Below are 22,761 nucleotides of genomic sequence, written 5' to 3'. Positions count from 1 at the left end.
TTCCCAGTTAAGAGGTATGATAGTAACTGAAAACAGCTACTTCTAACAAAAGTAAATAGTCAGATGGGCCTCATGGAGAGAGTTTTCTCTAGGCGGTCCCTACTCCATATTGACCCAAGCTGACCTCTGGTGATCTGTGGAAATGAACCATGAGATCATCAAAAAAGGGACCACGATAGAGTCAGCATGGGCTTTGTCTCTCACTTCCTTGTGGCATGGGGTGGAATCAAAAATGTTTCTCACCATAGAGAAAAGGGGAAGGCTGCCTTCAACTTCCTGACCACTGGATGGAGACACCTGGCTGTTGTGGACGGGATCCACGACCCAAGCACAGACTCCACACATGGAAGGCAGAGCGCAGCCCTGAGCTTCAGGCAATTGACAGCTTCCCAACTGTTCCCTGGGCAAGCTGCCAAAGACCTAGCTCTTGATAGGAGCCGAGGGTACCAAGGAGAGTGTGGTAATGGCAATACACCCTGTCACCTAGAGGCTGGAGGTCCTAGCTGAAGTCTACATGGAAATGTCCTTGGGACTGATTTTATGTTTCTGATTTTTTTTTTTTATCAAGGTCTCTCTGTGTAAACTTAGTTGTCCTGGAACTCAATATGTAGACTAGGCTGGTCTTGAACTCAGGGAGATCTGCCTGCCTCCATCTCTTGAGTGTTGGATTGATTCTTGGCTTCTGATCTTTCATTTTCTGTCTTACACCATTCTAGTTTATGTAGGACATTGTCCCTTGTCTCTAGGTCTTAATCTCTCCTCTGTCCCTCTAGCTCTAGCTCCCAAAGGCATCCTTGTACAGAATTTGTTTTGATAAACATGATGAAAGAAAGCCATTGGGTGATCCACAGGCTAAAGCCAAACAACCCTCCATCCCACAAGTACAAGGACTTCAGGGGAGGAATCACACATTAGAGTGGCTCCTCTGAGCTGGCCCTGCTGCTGCTGCAGCAAATCCAACAAGGAACATGCCCCTGGGAGCTGGAAATGCATTTCCTACGCACCCAGGCAGTACGGCTTCTCCCGCTTTTGGTGTCTCTCACGGTCATATCGGTATCCTGGGTAGCATGTACATAGTACACGGCCGAAGTTATCCGTACACTGCTGTTCACACGGAGCTTGGGCACAAATGTCATAATCTGGAAGAGAAGAGACTCACATCAATCTCAGCATGAGGTGGGTGACCCAGCCATAGCCTGGAACAGACTTTGAGGGCTGCTCTTTGGTGTGGGTTAACTGTGAAGTGTGACTGGCTACTTTTAGAGAGGGCTATTAATGCTTTTAATGCTACCGATAGAGCCACAGTGGATGATTTAATGCACAGCCTCTCCATAACTAACTGTGAACGTTGCTACAATTTTCTTCCCTAAGTCACCTCCTCATCCTATTTGCATCACTATCCAGAGTGCAGCAGCATCTCCATGCTGAAGCATCCCTGTGCTACAGCATCTCTGTGCTGCAGCATCCCTGTGCTACAGCATCTCTGTGCTGAAGCATCCCTGTGCTACAGCATCTCTGTACTGCAGCATCCATGAGACCTGTTTTGCCTTTTCCTCCAAATGTTACATAGAGTGTACACCTTCCAGCAGAAGGTAAAGACAGGCCAGAGCTGGTGACGGTTGAGTGTTAAACGGTGTGAGAGGCAGAGCTTGGGGTCAGGCAGGCTCTGAGAAGTAGCAGGGACACTTTGGAGTTGTGGAGACTTCTCAGATCTTGTGTTTGGACAAGCAAATGTTACAGGGGTACTCACAGGAGGGTTGGTCCTGCACTCTGAGAAGAGGACTTGGACACATTTGAATGGCTACAGATGTCTTATCAGCCTGAAGCCTGTGTAAATTAGAGTAAGTTCTCTATTACCCGAGGAATTAGGGTATATGCTCCTCTGGGAACTGATGAACTGGTGTTTAATGCATCTCTTGAAGGGCCTTTGGCTCTAAGTCAGTAGCTCAGGCTCAGCATTTGCTCCCAGCCAAGACTCAACATCTCATTAATCACCTCTGCTCTCCTCCTGTGCTGACAGATGCAGTCTCCTTGGATACAGAGAGAGCCTGGCTCTGCTCTGCTCTGCTCTGCTCTATATAAAGCAGGTGGGCTTGTCATCTCCTGATACAGGCAGGGTTAGTGTGACATGCCAGTCTCATGATGACCTGAAGCTGTCCTTTCTGAGCACTCCTCCCCACAGGTAAGAGTCCAGGTCTGTTCTGCCTGCATAGATGATGACCAGCCTTGCATACTCTTTGGTTATATCAAATTTTCTCAAAGAAATTCTAGGTTCCTTTGGCTTGAGAGCATGGTCTCAGGACGACTGGTGAGCCAACCTCTCCAACCAGTGGTTACCATCATTGGGCAGCAACCACAGAGAGGAGGAAAGACAAGATTGCCTGCCTAAAGAACTTGTGCTAACTGTGGTACCCAGCAAGGCTTGGTGTGAGAAGCCACTGTGCCAGTGTCCCCTTCTATTCCTGCTTCCCTGGGCTGTTGCTTCTGCCCCTTCCAGTGAGTCGTATTTCTCACATTCACCTCTGCATCTGCAATGACTGGCTTACATCACTTCTTTCCTTTAAGTACTCCCTGCTGATTTCCAGTCACGCAAGAGGTGTGTTTGGCTTCTTGATCATCTCCCGGCACCCCTTGGATAACACACTTCTCAGTCTCTCCATCTTGTCAGTGATTTATTTGGAATTTTAGTTGAGTGAGATATTAGTGTTTGTACAATACTAACAATATGAGAGCTGTTCTCTGCTGAGGTTAGACATGAACTATGACCATTTATCTTTGGGAGACCCCATTTTACTTCCCAAGAATTAAGATTGCCCTAGATAACCCTATGTTTTTGGGTTTCCCAGAGTTAAGATAACCCTAAGATAACCCTGTGTTCTGGGGGTTGCTATTAGTTTCAAGACTGCCTTACCTTCTTTTCTGTGGGCTATGTTTTTATCTTGGGTCTATGGCCACTTTTATTTTGGTAGTCACCAGCACCAGCTATCCCCCAAAGTGTGGGCTCAAGATCCATGGGTCATGTTCTTTGAGTTCAGAGCAACAGTCCTGACTGGCTAGTGCCCCAGAGGTTCTAGGATTCATCCAAAGATATTGTCTTAGTTGTGGCTACTCTTGATGTCATGTAATAGCATGTAATACTTCAAATATTTGCCTTAGAATAAGTCACTAGATCTCAAAGGAACAGAGATCCAGGCTGAGTATTTGAACAGGCAATACACGAACATGAGCTGAATGCCCCTGTTTTAAGTTTTAGATTAATATTGTCATCTGCTTTTGAAACCTGGGCTTCACCTTCTCAGAACTACCTTGGGCTTTCTGTGCCTTGTCATGTCAGGGTCAGTGTTCTATCTGTCTGATACAGAGCAAGATCTGGGAGGGCAACCTCTTTAACTTTTAGCTAATTCATCTCATTTTTTGTTTGTGTGTTTGTGTGTACATATGGGGGTCAATGGCCAATGTTGCGCATCTTTCTTGGACATGCTCTCCCTTGCTTATTGAGAAGGGTCTTTCACTGAAACTGGGAGGGCTCCCCAAATCTGAAAGACTTGCTGGCCAGTGAGTCCCAGGATTCCACTTACCTCTGTCCCTGAAAATTCTAGAGTTACAGACATATCACCTGGCATTTTAATGTGAGGATTGGGAATCTGAACACAGGCTCTCACGCTTGTACCCTAAGTAATTTATCAACTGAGTCACGCCCCAGCCCCTTCTGTCTTGGTTATGATTTTTTTTTTGATAGAAAAGGGTTTATGTCATCTTATAGTTTCAGATCACTGTCCACCACTGAGAGATGTCAGGGTAGAAACTCAAGCAGGGCAGGGACTAGGAGACAGAGCCGATGCAGTGGCCATGGAGTACTGCCTACCGGGGCTTGTTCTCATGGCTTTTGTAGTGCTCTTGACTCCCTGTTTTGGTATGAAGTCAGTTGTCCTTAGCCTTGCCTAGTGCATGTTAAGGCTTTATTTTTCCCATTTTGCTAAGCTTTTTTTCCCACCCCAGGTCTGTTCTCTAGCTTCCAACATTTTGTTGCTGATATCTGCTCTTCCATTCCTTTTGATTTTGTGGATTTATGTCTTTTCCACTTTGTAGGTTTCCAAAGGGAGCAAAGGCAATGAATTTATTCAGTCCTTTTATTTTCGATGCTTGTTTTTCAGAGCCCACCCACTCTCAGTCACGCAGCTTCTATCTTTAAATTTTATCTACCTTCTATCATCTCAGCTCTGTTTCTCTTGGCATTATTCTAATTCAGACTCAGCGTCTCTGGTGTAAACAGCTTCTTAACCAAGATTCTTCACCTTTAAATCCACTGCACATAACACTGCCAGGCCATCCTTGAAAAGGCTAAGCTCTGTGAAGGTCAACCCTTGCTCAACTAATCCAGATTTTTGTATATGTAAAGGCTCCCTAATTTGAAAGCTTCATTCTGAGTGGCATGATGATTTGGATTTTGGAGCCTTTCATATTTCCAGATTAGGGATGCTCAAAAAGCAAGGTCTAGGCAAATACTTCCCAGTCCAAAAAACTCTGACATATGAAGTATGGCTGGCCCAGAACATCTCATTGTATTTGGGGTCTGGCATTATAGCCTTTGGGACTTCCAAATTCCAGAGACATTTATGAGTTTGTTTGGCGGTTTTTGTTTTGTTTTTCAAGATGGGGTTCCTTTGTGTGGCCCTGAATATCCTTACTTTGTAGATCATGCTGGCCTTGAACTCACAGATATCTGCCTGCTTCTGCCTCCTGGGTGCTGGAATTAAAGGTGTGCACCACCATGGCTTAGACATTATTACTTCCCTTTCTTTGTCCTGTGTTACAGTCACAACTCTTCATCACACAAGTTTTGCCTCCAGTTAAGTCCAGCCAGCTCCTTCAGACTTATCTCAGTGCCATACAGTTGATATTCTAAACAGCTTCCAAGTGACATTGCCAATGCCACGTCTTTCTTAGCCCTCAACTTAGCCTAGTCTGTCTCATCAAGACCCACAATGCTCTTCTCTTCCACTCAGACGTTCTGTCACCTTCCCTTCACATGCCTAACTTGAACACTTGCAGAGTGTTCTTATGGCTTTTGTTGTTTTAAGATAGGGTCTTGGTATGTAGCCTAGGCTAGCCTTAGCTTGGGGTTGTTTTTTTCCATCCCAGCCTCCCCAGTGCTGGGATTCCAAGCATTGCATCACTTTTTCCAGCTTGATCTTGAGGTCTTGAAGTTCCCATCTCCTCTCTTATAAAATACGGATAACAAAACTACAAATCCTCACATCACCGTCATCTCATAGTGAGGTGAAATGCCACTTGAAGGACAGTGTCTGGAGAGGAAAAAGTTATCCCTACTTTTCTAGCTTCTCTTTCTCAGTTCTTACCACTGTTTGGCTACCTGTCAGGGATGATGTCCCCTGGAATCAACAGTGTGGTTCTCTCTCCAGCTGATGCTCACTTCATAACAGCTTAGCAGGGATGAATCCACCCAATCATCCTAATATCTCAGACTAGAAGTCAGCGAGTATTTTCTCGGCAGGGGCAGACCTGGGTTTGCAGTCCTGTATTGCAGCCACTCAGCCTTACTGATGCCATGTAAAGAGGCCCCAGGCAGTGCTTAAGAGGATGACAAGATCTGGGTTTCAACAAAACTTCATTTCCAGAGTAAGGTGGTCAGATTAACCCACCTGTAGGTGTGCTGTAGCTCACTGTCCTGGACAGTAGGAAGCAGCCTAACATCTTCATTTTCCATCATCAGCAGGCTTGCTTAGAAATTCTAGTCTCTTTTTGCTATCTGTGGGACAGTTAATTTGGAAGTGAGCTCAGAGGAGTCACAGTACCCAAATATTTGCTCTGGTAGGAAGTCCCTCAAGAGGACGTATGTATTGTAAGTCAGTTTCCAGTATGCAGTTCTCCATGAGCTGGTGGTGTTCTCCCTTCATTACAGGAGATTAAGCTTTACTAAGTTGTATGAAGCCAACTTACGCCAAGAATATAATCTACTTTATTCAAATTTGACTGACTCAAAGGTTAATCTCATCCTAGAAACACAAAGAAAGCGAGCTGATGCACTAACACAGTCTGCCATCTTTACTGAATACTCACCTATCTACCTAACTCAAGCACTCTCTCTGTGATCTTAGAGCTGGTGTTTCTGTGGCTTTATGCTCTGCCAGCCTAGCTACCTCAGCTCCAAACAGAGCATGCTCCTTCTAGGAAAAAGAAGAGAGATTCCACTGATTTCCTGCTGGAGCACTGGCTTCCTCATGCCTATGTCCCAGGCAAAGAAAGAAGTCACTGTACCCACAGACAACTGATTCTAAACACAAAGTGGAAATTGCTCTGCTATTCTGAAATAAGCTAAGCAAACATGTGTGAACTATAAGGGTCCTTGATTATCTATCTCATAGTGTTATCAATACCATGACCAGAGACTAAAGCCAACAGAAGACTATGTCGATTCAGGTAGGATCAATATTTTAGATGCAGTAGGAGTGAGGATTGGGAGCACCTGATCATGTAATGAGGACTGTGATTGGTGAGGCGGGGCATTTATGAAGCTAAATGCAATAGGAATGAAAGGTGAGGGAGGTATGACCATGGGGACAATAATGAAAATAAGGTTTCTTCTCTCATGAATATCCTTAAGCATCTATATGCTGTTGTCTTTATTCCCTTTCATATCGTGGCTCATGAGATGGGTTAACTTCACACTATAGCATAGCATTTAAGTACTACTCATTTTAACACCATATTGTTTATATTCTAGAATGTCAGGGAGAAATTTTAGCATCATTTTGTAGCCTCCTCGGGGACATGTTTAGGCTGTTTTTGCACAGTTATCATTGTGTCATGGCCCAGTTACTTGAAGATCAGACATACAAATACTCAGTCAAATATTTATTCTAAGATGTTTCCGTGTGGACTGCTTCGATTTTGAGATAGGGTTTGACACTATAGCTCAGGAATTCACTGTGTAGCCCAGGTGCCGTGAGGCAATCCTTTTGCCCCGACCTCCATGTCCGGCTCACTTTTTTGTGTGTAATTTTAGGATGAGGTTTAACATGTAAACTTAGTCAACTTTGAATAAATCAGATTATACTCCATGGTGAAGGCCAGCCTTGCTCAGCTGTTGGAAGGGTGACCAATCTCATTGAACAGGGATGCTGCTAATAACTTGTCTTTGGATTTAAACCATTATGTGAACCAAGTGACCTCATTTGACATTTGGGCTTGCATCTCCACATGCTTATGAGTCAGTCTTACAGGATACATCTTACTTACAATCTCTCTCTCCCACGCACCAGTGTGAATATGTACCACTGATTAGATCTGTGTCTAATCTAAAGTCCTGTCTGTGTCCTTTGCATTGCTTATCAGTTCTCCATCTGTTTTTGAGTCATGGTCTCTCTTTGTCATCTAGACTATCCTGGAGCCCATTCTATAGCCCAGGTTTGCCTGGAGTTCTTTTTAAAATAGAAGATTCAATTTCATTTGTTTTCTAATTATGTATTACATATGTGTTTGCATGGGGAATGGGCACATGTATTCAGGTGTCCACCGGGGTCAATAAGGGACATTAGATCCCTTGCAGTTAGAGTGACTGGTGGCTATGAGATGTTTGATGTGGTTGCTTGCAATAGAATTCCAGTTCCCTGAAAAAGTCGTCCACACTTTTAACTGCTGACCCACCTCTCCAGCCCCTGAGCTTTAACCTCTTGACCCTCCCTGCCCTTATCTCCCAAGTGCTGGGACAACAGGCTGTGCCCTCAGTTCTTTCTTTTCATTCTTGAGTGATAGAAACCTCTTTACAAATGATGTCATTAGTAAAGGACACAAATAATCAGTTTATTCCTGTAGATTAAAATAAATAAACATTAAATGCTATTCTGATGGAAAGCAATAGAACAAAGAGTTAGTTGCATACAACAATATTGTGGCCTACTTTCCCTGGCAATATGCTTGCTGTTCTTGGTGTTACCAGTCATGGGTGCTGTTGTCTTTAAGGTGAGGGAGGCTAGATTTTGGCCAAGGCATTTGAAACTTCAATGCCTATCATTTAAAGAAATGCCAACTCTATAGTATCCATATGTTTTTAATTAGGTTGAACATAATCTTTATTTACGATCTTAAGTTGACAGGCCTATACATAATTTCCTTTGCTATTTGCCAAGTTGCAACGTAAATGATACAGCTGGTGACCGAGAAGAGCTGTGGTTTGATGGAAATCTTCTGACTTACTTGGCTTTTCCTCCTACCTGGTTCTCACACACAGAATCAACCAGAACAGAGCCGTTCAGCTCAGAGAGACCTAGACATGAGAAATCACGTGTGGATCTATCTCCTAACAGCCTCCCAATGAGTACACTTATGGTTTAGCAAATTCTTCCTTCTGTACAAGAAAGCAGTAAACAGGGAGAGTCAACTGATTCAAGATGATGGAGACATTTTGCCCCACAAGATAAAGCAACAGAGTTAGCTTGTCTGGGTTCCTAGGGTCCTAGAGCAGTGGTTCTCAACCTGTGGGTCACAATCCCTTTGGGGGTTGAATAACTCTTATCAGATATTTACATTGCAATCCATAACAGTAGCAAAATTGCAGTTATGAAATAGCTAATGAAAATAATTTTATGGTTGGAGGTCACTACAATTTGATGAACTGTATTAAAGGATTGGAGTATTAGGAAGGTTGAGAACCACTGCTCTAAAAGAGACACAGATTCTAGGGCAACAATGAAGAAAGCTAATTCATATATCCTACTCTCTGTTCCCACCCCAGCACAAGAACATGAACCCTAGCTCTTCAGACAGTCTTCCATGTCAATACCTTGTCTGGAATATTTTGTAGTACTCCTCTCCTACCTATGCCCTGGGCAGCTTTCCTTGATTGATGACTCGACTCAAGTCTCTCTATCTTGAGCCTTTCTCTGTCCACTGATGCTCTGTGTTGTGCCTGCTGTGAGTGTCTTTATATTAATGTCTTTGTGGTACCTATTGACATTTGTAATAATGGCAACAGTAACCACCACTCATCAAGTACTTTATAATAATCAGCCCCTGAATTAAGTCCTATAAATATGGCAAAATTCTTCAGATGCTTGTATGACTTGATAGCAAAACCTGACTGTAAAATCCAACACTTAGAAAGTAATTCGTCCAACACTTAGAAAGTAATTCGTCCAAATTCTATTAAATAGCATACAAAAGCATAATTAAAACCTGTTCATAGTGTTCAATGCAATCCACCTGCTGTCCTTTTACTTTGAAGCATATGGCCAGAGGATCAGTCCATGCCTACAACCTTTCTAATTTTAAGGCTGGGCTGTGTATTTGGTTGACACTATCAGAAATCATCTACAGGAGTTGAAGTTTCCTGCACGAGAGTAGGTAGAGAGTTCAGGAAGAGGAGCATGTTACAACTAGTGCATGTAATGCCTGAGAAGAGTTTTCAGCTTGCTAAGCATGGACCAAAATCTAAGCATGTCTGTGACTCACACAGAGCACACCACAAAGAATTCAATCATCAAAAAGGAGAATTACAATCACATCCATAACTAGGCACACATAATGTACATATAGCTAACACATCCCATGTGCACACAAACTTTGTAGGCTCCAGTAATTAGTCATGGAAAGGGAAGATGAAATCATCTATTAAATTACATACCTTCTGGAATACACTGTCCAAGAACAAATTTATATCCTTTGCAGCATTTTTTCCTAAGAGACAAACAAAAAAGCATCTTAGATGTGATGTTAGATTAAAAATAAAGTTATTTATAGTTACAGATATTGTATAAAATAACATGTGCAAAAAAAGATATTGAGGTGGAGGATTTTTAATGTAATCTGAGGTTAAAAAGAAAAATATTAAAATAAGTTGACCACATCTTCCAAATACCAGGATCTACCACATAATATATAAAACCAACCCCCTGGGTCCCACAAAGTAGATTAATTGCCTCTGGAGGACAATATAGTTTTAGTGTATAAAGGAAGGACCACAGACAAGATTAGATGAATCCTGAGCTATCACTTACCATGGCCACTTTTCCACTTTACATCTAATCAAATAAGCCATCTGCTCAAGGAAAGTATCTACATTCTAAATGAGTACAAGATGCAGGGTTGCTATTAGATGCTTGTTCGAATGTGAACCCCCCTGAAGAGACCATCAGGGACTCAACTCCCAGATGTCAGAACAGTCAGACTTCAAAGTAGCTCCTTATTTATGGTTAAAAGACATAAAGAAAAATACACTTGTAATCAATTTAAAAAAATTAGCAAAGAAATAGAAACTCTTATGATTGGAGATTCTAAGGCTGACCAGATGGCTCAGTGGGTTACAATTTTTGATACACAAGCCTGATGATCTGAGTTCAATTCCTGAATCCCACTGGAGAAGGAGAGAATTGACTCCTCCTGAAAGTTGCCTTTCGACCTCTACGTGTGTGATATATTATGTGCCCTCTCTTTCCCCCTCTCTAATACTACTACTAATAAATAATAATAATGATATAAAATCAAAATTATAAAACTATAAAATGTCTCTAATTATTAAAATAAAACTGTAGTAGAAATACTTAATGGTCAGTTTATGCCACTGCCTTGGTGATTCAGCTCTGAGACTCCAAAGATAGACTGCCAGAAGAAAACAAATGTCATCAACAGTAGGAGGAGCCTCCTGCCCTTCAACACTGCCTGCCAGCTGTCTAGATGGGGCCAACGGTACATGTCCTGGTGGGCCTGGAATTTTCTGAGTAGCTCATTGACCTATTTTTCACTTGGATGTAATCCCCAAATATTGAGAGAAACTGATCCCCAACTGGACATTTCGCCTCACCCAATGAAGCTCCCAGTACTGAGAACTGGGAATGAGTTACATCTAATTGAGTTTTTGGCTAAAGAAGTCCCTGGGAACCTCTGAACAACCCAGGCTATTGCCAAAGCTATCGACTGCTCTCCACAAACTGATGGCAAGGCCCTATTACTGAAAACAACACCTACACAACTCATTCAACATAGACAAGTCCAACTGATATCTTTTTAGAACTTTTATCTCTATTGACTAATGCTCATGGTACTAAAAGGTACTCTGCATGCTACCAGAGGAGAAAGGTCACCATTAATACAGCTACAAAAACCATCGTTCTACAATAGTGACCTGTCTACAGTAGATATTGCTAAAAATAATGGCAAAAGTCTTGTGGGAGTAACCAACCAATATTTGATTTACGGCCCACTCTGTGATAGCATAGATATTTATTGTGACACACACTCTGTCTGTGGCCAAGAACCTGAAACTACATAGGCCAGGAACATATGGGGTAAACCAAATACTACTGTTCTGCTAAGTAAAGTAGTAAACTGACTCCTAACAACGTTCTGTTATACTCATAGACCTGTGCCTTTACCAGCCCTCTCAGAGAAGCCTCTTCCTGAAGCAGATAGAAACAAATACAGAACCTACAATTAGATAATACGTAAAGAATGAGAGACCTTGAAACATTCAATTCTAAATCAGGTGTCTCCATCAAATCCTTCCCCTCAGGGTTCAAGGAACCCTGTGAAAGAGGATGTGGGAAGAGTATAAGATCCAGAGGGAATAGAGGACACCAAGGAGTCAAGAATTCTAGACTTAACAGGCTTGGTGCACATATTGTCTCACAGAGGCCCGGCAGCCTGCACAGGCTCTTTATGGAACTGAACCACATGGGGATCAAGAGCTGAAAAGAGAAATGGACTTATGCCCACACCCCAAACTCAAAAAGCTATCTTCAACTTATAGCTGCTTGCAAGTGAAAAATTAGTTTTCTCTGGAAAAACAAAGTCTTAAGAGTAGACTCCATGTCCAGTAGTAGATGGCTGACAGAAAACAAACGCCACGGAGGTTCTTTGCCTCATTATGTTGTTAGTAATTATTTTTACAACTTTACAGTTCATTTGCATGTATATTATAGCTTCTGGTTTGGGGTTTTTATGGGATTCTTTAGTGTGTAAACCTGTGTGCCTTTACATCTATATGTATCTCTTATGTGTTTTCTTTAGTTTCTTTTCTTGTTTAGTTGTTTTGCCCTCTTCTAATTTGTTTTTGATATAATCATATTTTAATTTATTATCATTTTTAGATGCTTGCTTGTTTCCTAAGGAGAGACAGAAGGGGTATAGATATGGATGGGGGAGAGGTAGGTAGGAACTGAGAGGAGCGGGCAGAGAGAAAATCATAACCAGAACATATTGTTTGAAAAAAATCCATTTTATATAAAAGAAAAATATTGTTCTACAGTCTATAATATTGGCAGGATTCAACTAACATGACTTGTCTGCCAAGTGAATTACTGTTCGGAGGAGATACTTCAGTAATCTCTTCTAAAAATATAAGAATGTTACAAGGTGCCTACTCCGTAAATCTTTGTAAAACTTATTAAGAGTCATACAAAAATCATATTTGTAAGAGACTCTGAAGATGGGTTGGGTGTGGTGCCTCATTTCATCTCCTCCTGTAACATCTCTCCCAGGGAGGCCAGCTATGGGGGCAGCCTCACTTCAGAAGCACGCCAGTGAGCCATCCTTGTGAAAACAAATGGCTAGGCTAGAGAATAGGAACACCTCTTCCAGAGGACCAGGGTTTGATACCCAGCATCCACATAGCAACTCACAACAAGCTATACCTCCAGTTTCAGGGAATCCAGTGCCCTCTTCTGCTCTTCTGGCCTCCAAAGGCACCAAGCATTTGCATGATGCACAGAGAAAGATACAGGCAACACACACAAACACACACACACACACACACACACACGAAAAGAAATGGTGGTGTCAGGATGTTTTTGAAACAGATTTGAGCAAAAAGATTAATTGTTCCCCTCCCCACCCATATTTTTTTTTGTCCTCACAAGGTAGATGAACTTGACCCCCTCTTCAGCATATTTTTAGAAGAAAATAATCTATTCACTGAGTGAGCCAGCAATTTTTTCCATTGACTAGCTATTGCATGTACCACTTCCTGTCAGAACCAGGCATAGAGAGCTTGGCACTATATGTAGGCATTTCTTTTTTTCAAGTTGAGGTCATGTGACTATGTTCCTTGTTTTGTGGGAGGGACCCTGAGAAGGGTTGAACACCTACCTTAATACAATGCTATTAAATAGGATTGGGATAGGCCTCTCCCCACAATCTAAGCAGTTCTATTAAGGTCAATAGAGTACCCCAAGGCTCAAGCAGCAGAAGACCATTGACTCAGAAGTGTTTGAGGACCACTGACTCAAAAGGTAACCCTTGCCATGATGAAGTAGGATATATGAGAGGCGTTTACATTGCTTGTCTTTCATTATGGGAAGTAGGGATTTATATAAACAGCAAATGGCCACTGATCTAGAAGTATTCCAGTGGCAGTTTATAGTATCAGTATGGGTGACATAATTAGGCATAATTTCCCAACATCTCCAACTAAAATCTCTCACTCCAAGGGAAGCCCATGTGGAACACATTAGCATTATGTGATAACCAGAGAGTCCACCTTGACTTTAATTTCTATGGAACTGAAACGCAACCTAGTTTTCCATGGTTTAGAAAACAGTCTAAGCTGCCTGCAGCCAAAAGGAACACCATCTTTATAGCACAATTCATTACAACTTTACAGTTATGGCCTGCTGAGACACTTGTAGCTATTCTTTAGAATGCTGTGAGAGGAAAAGCAGAGTGATCCATGAGAAAGTTGGGTGGAAAACATGTGTTTTTGATACTTAAATCTAACATCATCCAAGTATGAGGGTTTTTTTTCTACTTCTATGTAAGTGCTACAGCTTAGGTGCAGCTCCTAACATGCCCTAAGACATACGACGGATCTCATAATGCTGGTATCTCCCTCATTCTCTCTCTTCGTTCAAGACGTTACTCTTGGGTACTGTCCACACTTTGAGCATTTGAAACGTTCAGGACTGTGCAGCTTTTTTCCTGGTTTCATTATTTCTTTTGAGGCAAATTCGGGGGATGGGTGGATGAGGTTTGGTATGTGCATGTGCGTGTGTATACACATGCATGCATGGAGCGTAGACAACATCAAGTGCCTTCCTTGACTGCTCTCCATGTTACTTACATACAGATGTACTTTTTAAGTAGGTTGGGTCTTACTGATCTTGGAGCTCACGGTCTGGGTCAGACAGCCTGGCCGACGATCTCCAGGCATCTTCACGTCTCTGCCCCGCAGTGCTAAGGTGACGGATGCACACTGTAGTGCATAGCTTTGTCTAGGATAACTTTTTACAAGATGAAATTACAGTCAGAGTGAATTGGTATGTTGCAAAAGACTCAAGAGAAGTTCTGAGTTTCAGGCTGGGTACATACCACTTAAATACCAGCTTAATTAAGAACTAATGTGTACTTTGAGCTTTGTTGCATCATTGAGCCCAGCTCTCTGTTCCAGCGAAGAGGTGCTCAGATGTGAGGCCATGTTCCTACTTTCCCCAGAATTCCTGGGAACACATGACTATGTTGCATGTTAAATATGCACCAATCATAGATTGCCATTTAAAAACAAATGAACGATTCTCAAGCATAGGAAAATAAACACTGGCTACGTACATCACACCATGCCAAAAGATTTTGTACAACACAATTTACATGTAAAAAAATTAAGATAGCCCAAGTGAAATCTTGTCATGCAAGCCAAGTACTTGTTAGATTGAACTCCAAACACTGCTGTGTAGTTTTTATCTTTAAGAAAAACAAACTACGATGAGGAACACTCGCAGGGACTCTGGAGAGGCAGCCCTTCTTAATCCACTTCATGTGTTTTAGCTGGGTTTCCAAATGAGGATGCTTTTCTCATTTCTTGGCAAGGGGAAGTGGTGATTAGATTGTTATTACATAGCAAGGGCAACATCTGCTAATCAAGAAGGCCTAAAGATGGTTGGTTCCCTTGGGTGTCCATGGGAGTTAGCACAAGGATAAAATTGTAAATAAGGGCTCTACAGCCAGAAAGATAGTGCATCAGTCAGGTGTGTGTGTGTGTGTGTGTGTGTGTGTGTGTGTACTCAATTTTAGAAGGGAAAAATGAAAATACAAGAGGAAGATAAGTCCACCAGGCTATTTTCCAGTCATTATATTAGCTTAGAACTTAAAAAAAAAACCTATAGAAACAGAAGGCTAGAAAGAACCTTGAAGGGTCAAATAAGGTAGTAGACAAATATTTAAACCCTTACTGTAATTTCCCTAAGATTTGCTTGGGGTTTCTCTTACATAGCTGCTCACTCACATTCCAGGTACAGATTTTCTATTTAATGGGGGAACTGTTTTGTTTTTGTGTTTTGTTTTTGTTTTTTTAGTGTTTTTTTTTTCTTATAGCATTTGACAGTCCTCAGAGTCAGGCTCTTCTTAGCTGATGCAGAACAGGTCAGAAGGTCCAGAGAAACCGACTTTACCATTCTGGCTCTATTGTTTAATGAGTTAAGGATGTGACTTCAGGCCTGCCTTCTACACTTGCTGGGTTTCAGCTTCCCCATGGACAAACATGAATACATGTTATTGGCCTCAAGGGACCATTGTAGAGATCATGGACAGTATCATGGATATGCCCAGCACAGGTCTGGCTTTGGGGGCAGAGTAGTGTTTATGCTGCAGCTGTATTATTTCAATTGCTTGAAACTCATCTTTCTTCCATGTTTTGTTTTCAATAGATTTTCTTTCAGACAATATATTCTGACTATGGTTTTCCCTCCCCCATCTCCTCTTGGGTCTACTCCACTTTTCCATCCACCCAAATCCACACAAGCAACATTGGATATGTGTCCCATGTCATAGAGTGGGGGCCTTAACTCAAATCAGATAGTAGTTGGTCACTCACACAATTAGTGCACTAGTATATCATGCAGGCAGGTCACCACTGTAGATCACAGGGTTTGTAGTTATTTACCTTTCTCCTGTGGTAGCATGGAGCGTACCTTCCCATACCACAAACACTAGTCAGTAAGGGTGGAGGTTTTAGGTAGGTGGCAGCTCAACTTCTCTGTGTTCAATGAATTGTGTAGTTACTGTCTTATTGCCTTTAGCAATAAGGACTTTCTATCTGTTCATGGAGAGTAGCACAAACACATACACCACACCACATATACATACTACACACACAAACACACACACACACACACACACACACGTACATGCATATACACCACACTGCATACATACCACACACACACGCCACATCATGCACACATACCACACACACACATGCACATGTACACACACATGCACATACACACACCACAATACACATCACACACACATATACCATGCACACGCACATGCACACACACACCACACACATGCACACATACACATACACACAACACATGCACACATACACATACACACCACATCATACATACACACACCACACACACGTACACGCACACATGCACACACACACACAGACACACATACACACACATACACACACACATTAGGTTTTTATAGGAGTATATTAGGTTTTCATACAACTCCTCAAATGGATCACCATTTTAGCTGTTCTTCTCCATTCCCCATCTGCATTTTCTCCCTTACATCTTCTCCCTATTTCTCCCTATTTGATCTCATTAAATCCTCTTCCTCCCATACATCCATAATTATCTATTTTATTTACCCTTCCTAGGGAGATCCCTTTACCTTCAGTCCCTCACTCTATGCCTAACCTCTGTGATTATACAAATTATGGTTTTCTTATCAATTACTTAACAGTTAGCATCCCATATAAGCAAATGCACATCCTATTTGTCTTTCTGAGTCTATGTTACCTCACTCAGGGTAATTTTTTTCTATCTCCATCCATTTATCTCCATTTACCTGTGAATTTCATAATTTCCTTTTTAACAGCTATGTAATATTCCATTATATAAATGTACCACATTTTCTTTATCTATTAATTTTAACAGCTATGTAAATTCCATTATATAAATGTACCACATTTTCTTTATCTATTCATTTGTTGATGAACACGGAGGCTGATTCCAGTTTCTGACTATGATAAATAGAGCAGCAATGAATATGCTTGAGTAAGTGTCTCCATGACTAAGTAGTACAGCGGGATCCTGAAGTAGATCTATTTGCAGCTTCCTGAGGAACTGCCACACCAATCTCTATACTGGTTGTACAAATCTGAATTCCTACCAGCAATGGATGTGTGCTCCCCTTACACGACATCCTCACCAACTTGAGTTGTCCTTGTTTTATTAATCTTGGCCATTGTGACTGGTGTAAGATGGAATCTCAAAGTAGTTTTGAATAGCATTTCTCTGATGACTAAGGATGATGAACATTTCTTTGAGCACTTCTCAGACATTTGAATTTATTCTTTTGAAAATTCTGTTTAGATTTACACTTCATTATTAAATTGTGTTATTTTCTTGATGTTCAGTTTCTTGAGTACCTTATATATTTTAGATATTAACTTCTATCAGGAGTGTAGTTGCAAAAATCTTTTCCCACTCTGTAGCCTGCTGCTTTGTCCAAACAATGAGGCCCTTTACCATACAGACACTATTAAGTATAAGATCTCATTTATTAATTGTTGTTCTTAGTACCTGTGAAATCAGTGTCTTGTTCAGAAAGCCTTTTCCTGTGCCAATAATTTCAAGACTATTTCCTACTTTCTCTTCTATCCGATCAGTGTATTTGGTTTTATGCTGCGGTCCTAGATTTATTCTGAGTTGAGTCTTGTGCAGGGTGATTAAGTATGGATGTATTTACATTCTTCTACATACAGGCATCCAGTTTGATCAGCACCATTTTTTGAAGCTTCTGTCTTTTTCCAGTGTGTATTTTGGGCTTTTTTTTTTTATCAAGAAAACAGGTGTGTGTAGGTATATGGATTTACGTCTGGGTCTATAATTATATTCTGTTGATCCACTTCACTGTTTATGTTTTAATACCATTTACTTTTCATTACTATTGTTCTGTAGTACAATTTGAGATCAGGGATGGTGAAATCTCTAGCAGTTCTTGTATCATTCAGGATTGCTTTAGCTATCCTGGTGTGTGTGTGTGTGTGTGTGTGTGTGTGTGTGTGTGTGTGTGTGTGTTCATATGACGCTGAAAGTTCTGTGAAGAACTGTGTTGGAATTTTGATAGGGATTACGTTGAATATATTGATTGGTTTTGGTAGGATCTTCATTTTTACTATACTAATCCTATTCATCTATGAGCATGTATGATTAATTATGTATCTTCTGATAGCTTCTTCAATTTCCTATTTAATATCTTAAAGATTTTATCATACATGTCTTTCACTTGCTTGGTTAGAGTTACTCCATGGTATTGTGTTTATTTGTTTACTTTGATGCTATTGTGAAAGATGTTGTTTCCATGAGTTTCCAGTCTATTTATCATTTGTTTACAGTATGTTACTGCTTTTCTGTCTTAGTTTTATACCCTTCTTCTTTGCTAAAAGGGCGTATCATCTGTGGAAGCTTTCCAGTGAAGTTTTTGGGGTCATTTATGAATACAATCATATCATCTGTACATAAGAATACTTTTATTTCTTCCACTCCTATATGTATCCCCTGATCTCCTTCAGTTGTATTAGAACTTCATGTACTATATTAAATAGGTATGGAGAGAGTATACATCCTTGACTTGTTCCTGATTTTAGTGGGATTGCTTAGAGTTTCTCTCCATTTAAATTGATGTTGGCTCTGGGCTTGATATAAACTGCCTTTATTATGTTGAAGTATGTCCCTTGTAACCCTAGTCTCTCCAGCTTTTATCATGACGGAGTGTTGGATTTTATCAAAGGCTCTTTCTTAGTCTAATGAGATGATTGTGTGGTTTTGTCTTTCAGTGTGTTTATATGTATGGCTTATAGATTTACATATGTTGAATGATCCCTTCTCATTTCTGAGATGAAGACTATTTGATTATGGTAGATGATCTTTTGATGTGTTTTTGGATTTGGTTTCCAATTATTTATTGAGATTTCATCTTTGTTAATAAAGAAAATTGTTCTGTAATTTCCTCTCTTTGTTGGGTCTTTCTGTGGTTAATGTATCAGGGTCATTGTGGTCTCATAAAAAGAATTAGCAATGTTCCTTCTTTTTCTACTTTGTGGAATAATTTAAGAGTTATTGGCATTAACTCTTCTTTCAAAGTCTGAAAGAACTCTGAGCTGAATGCTATTGGCACTGGGCTTTTTTTAGGGGGGGGTTGGTAGACCCTTAATTATTGCTTCTGTTTTAGTGGGGGTTATAAATCTGTTTAAATTGCTTACCTGATCTTTATTCAACCTTGTAGGTAGTATATATATCAAGAAATTTCCCTACTGCTTTTAAGTTTTTCAATTTGGTGGAGTACAGAATTACAGGATTTTAAAGCATGTCCTTATGATACTCTGGATTTCCTAGATGGCTGTTATTATCAGATGATATGATTGTATTCCCCAAGGAATGGAGGCAGAGAGGGAAGACAGGCTCATTCTGATGATCTGCTATGGGACTAGAGATGAGACTGGGCAATTGGAGATAGGAGAGGAAAGAGAGTGATGGTCACTTACTTGATTTCCAGGTCGGCACAGCCAACAGGCTCCCAGGTAATGAGTATCTCTGGATATTGGTGCTGACCTTTCTCCCATTTCTATTTCTTCATCCAAAACCAAAATAGAATGGGAGAAAGGAAGAAACTTCTGATTTCGTTCAGGCAGCAAAGTATGATTTTTTAATCCACCCTCTCTGTCACAAATTCACCCGAAATTATAAGAATGAAAAGCACTCTTGCAAATCTGTATCCCAAGGACTTAGGGGACCACTTTCCCTTGAAAGCATAGGATGGATGAATGGGTCTAACTGATGAAAGGATAGGGGATAAAGGGAGATGTGCTTTCAAATGTGGTTACAAGAGAGAAACAACCTCTCCTATTCTGTAGAACCTTAGCAAGGTTTACAAGACTCACACCAGCTACTGAAGAAAATTGAGGCTGGAAGGCAGGTAAGGTCACTTGACAGTCTTTTGAGAAGTTTTATTCTTGTTCCCTCTCAAGCTCCAGGCAGTCCACAGAATACCCTTTTCCCACCACTGTGAGTATTGTATTCATTTTGGAAAATTGCACTCAGAAATTCCAGACTCCGGGACAGTAAACCAGACAGCCTGGTGGAAGCTGTCATTGGTAGGTGACACTACTGTCCAGGCCCAGGAATCCCAAATGTTAAAGAGTTCCTTTAGTCTAAAACTTCCTTTCCAGGCACTGGCCACAAAGGAATGGCTTCAAAAGGTAACAGAGATAGGACATCTTCACAGTTGCTCAGTCCTAAATGAGGACAGATGAACCCCCCAAAACAAAACGAAAACAAGACAAAACAAGCAAACAAACAAAACAAAAACCTAAAACACATCAAAACCAAAACCTGAGAGTTAGCACAATTTATGTTCCCTACGCCAACCAGGCTGCAGTTCTCCTGAGAAGAAAGTGTGTAAACAACCTCTTGCCAGGGAGTGCACAGATGAGAGTCCCTTGGGGCTCATTTTTTTTAAGGGCTCCATGTTTTAAAAGTCTGAATTTCTTTGTAAAGTTCCTTGAAGTGAGGAATGTTTTCCTTCTCCCTTTTAACCTTTTCCTTCTGTTAAAATCTTTACTGGGCTTTGCTTAGCTTCGTGCAAGCTACTACAATTCCTTTCACACCAAAGCCCTGAGAGTAGAAGCAAATAAAATGATTCACTTCCCATCTGGGCATACTTGGCTCTGCCTTTTAACAGGACTTAACCAGAGAGTGCCATTCCCAAGCCAATGTCATAGTCTAGTGTTTCATACTGCAATCGTTAAGCATAAACCCAGAAGAAAACCAAGAAACACTCACAACCTACTTATCTACTCATCTACATTTTAAGCTTGTTATTACTAATTCTTGACAACAAACATACAAGAATGATAATGAACCTGCCAGTGAGTGAACAACTACTCATGCTTAAGTTCAAATGAGGACAGTGCTGTAGTGATTCCTAAAACAAAAAGTAAGCAGAGTTACCATGTGTTCTAAGGACCCCTCTTAAGAGAAGAGAAAGTACTTGGCCAAACAGACACTGCATACCTGTGCTCACAGCAATGCCAGTCTCAATGTCCCAAAGATAGGGACCTGAATGCCCACTGATAGGAGATAAACAAGATACTCTGTCTCTGTCTCTGTCTCTGTCTCTGTCTCTCTCTCTCTCTCTCTCTCTCTCACACACACACACACACACACACTGACAGAGAGAGACAGAGAGAGATGGGGTGAGAATCGGTCTTAACAAAGATATCCCAGCATATGACAATATGGATAAAACTTGAAGAAATTATGCTAAGTGGAAGGGAAAACAGAACTTGATAGATTCCACTTAATTTATGAGCTCAGAGCTGGTCAAGTCTACTGTGCCCCCTTTCTACAGCCACAGAAACCCAAGTTTCTACTGAGTTTGGAAATTCTTGGATGGAAGCCATGTTTCCCAGCCTCTCTTCCTACCTGTGGTGATGTTGTGACTTACACTTGGCCAACAGTATGCTAGAGTTCGTAATAATTTTTGATTTCCAAGTAGCATCCTTAAATGGAAAGGCATGTGTTCTCCCCCTTCCCTTCTCAGCTTCCCCCAAGGTGGGTGAGGGGTGGTAGAATGGGAAGTCAGCATCACCTGTGAGTGCTAATCTTGTCAACTTGACAGGACTTAGAACCACCTCTGAGCCAAGCCTCTGAACCCCTGTGTGACCACATTTCCAGGAAGGTTTAACTAAATGTGATCGCCTTTGAATGCTGCTGGCATGAGTTGTAATCCTAGACTAAGAGAAAAGGGAAAAGAATGTGCCTAAATCTCTGATTCCTGGCTCTGGACATGATATGACCAGCTACCTAATGTTCCTAACCACAGATTCTCTACCAGGATGTACTGTACCCTCAGATCTGATCTTGTCAGATATCCATCCTGTTACAGCAATGAGAGAATTAACTAATACATTGGGTGACAGGAAAATCAATACTCAAGGAAGCCAAGTCCAAGACACTTGGATAATCAAGAGAGCCAAGGACACCTGACAGTATTGTGCAAGAGATGAAAAAAATACATGTTGTTCAAGATATTATTTTTGGTTTTGGTTACTGGAACATAACACACATTCAAAGTCAAAGTGACAGAACAAATTGGATCCACGGGAGAAAGGCTACTGATGTGCAAGGTTAGTAATCAGAAAGGTGCCCAAAGAATATGTAGCCTTTATTTTGCTCCAGAAACAAATTGCTTAGGGCCTTTGAACCTTATGAACTGTATATCCTTGACATGCCAATGTCTGGAGCCTTCCTTGTGAATTATCCAAAGCTGAGAATGCTCTGCCCTGATGGGGCTCTGATCTTTCCTTTCCTCACAGAAATGGTGCATTTCCATCTTAGATCTTAGTACAAGAATGTGCAGATACAATTTGTTAATTCAAGTTGCTGCCCACAAGCTAGTCACTTGGGAATTAAATGAGGAATTCTAAAGGTGTCGCTTACCATTAAAGACAGAGGAACAGATGAGAGAACTTCTTTCGTGGGCTAGGTAATTGTGACACAGTATCTCCTATATTCACATACACCTGATATTAAGTCAGATCTAAGTCATTGGAGGAAGAATTTTATCCCAAATCTATACTTCTCCTTTTAAATCACTTGCACATGGGGCAGATATCTATTTAATTTAAAGTCTGAACTTTATAACCAACAACTTAATATAAGAGTCAAAAATTGAAGGGTAGGTATTGGAGAGATGGCTCAGCAGTTAAGAGTATTGGCTGTTCTTCCAGAT

The 22,761-nt window shown here is 41.1% G+C and overlaps 1 protein-coding gene across 1 annotated transcript in view; it reads right to left on the bottom strand.

Moving 5' to 3' along the window:
* Positions 1-22,761, bottom strand: part of Ccbe1 (collagen and calcium binding EGF domains 1) — a 234,281-nt gene that overhangs the window by 23,060 nt on the left and 188,460 nt on the right. Inside the window, exons 3-4 of the mRNA XM_028774239.1 lie at positions 9,644-9,696; positions 1,005-1,139 (exon numbers count right to left, since the gene is read on the bottom strand). Coding sequence (XP_028630072.1) covers positions 1,005-1,139; positions 9,644-9,696 — 188 coding nt within the window. The remainder of the gene's footprint in view (positions 1-1,004; positions 1,140-9,643; positions 9,697-22,761) is intronic.

Source organism: Grammomys surdaster, unplaced genomic scaffold (assembly GCF_004785775.1).
Source record: "Grammomys surdaster isolate TR1022 unplaced genomic scaffold, NIH_TR_1.0 239, whole genome shotgun sequence".
In the NCBI taxonomy this organism is placed as follows: Eukaryota; Metazoa; Chordata; class Mammalia; order Rodentia; family Muridae; genus Grammomys; species Grammomys surdaster.
This window is presented reverse-complemented; position numbering and strand designations above follow the sequence as displayed.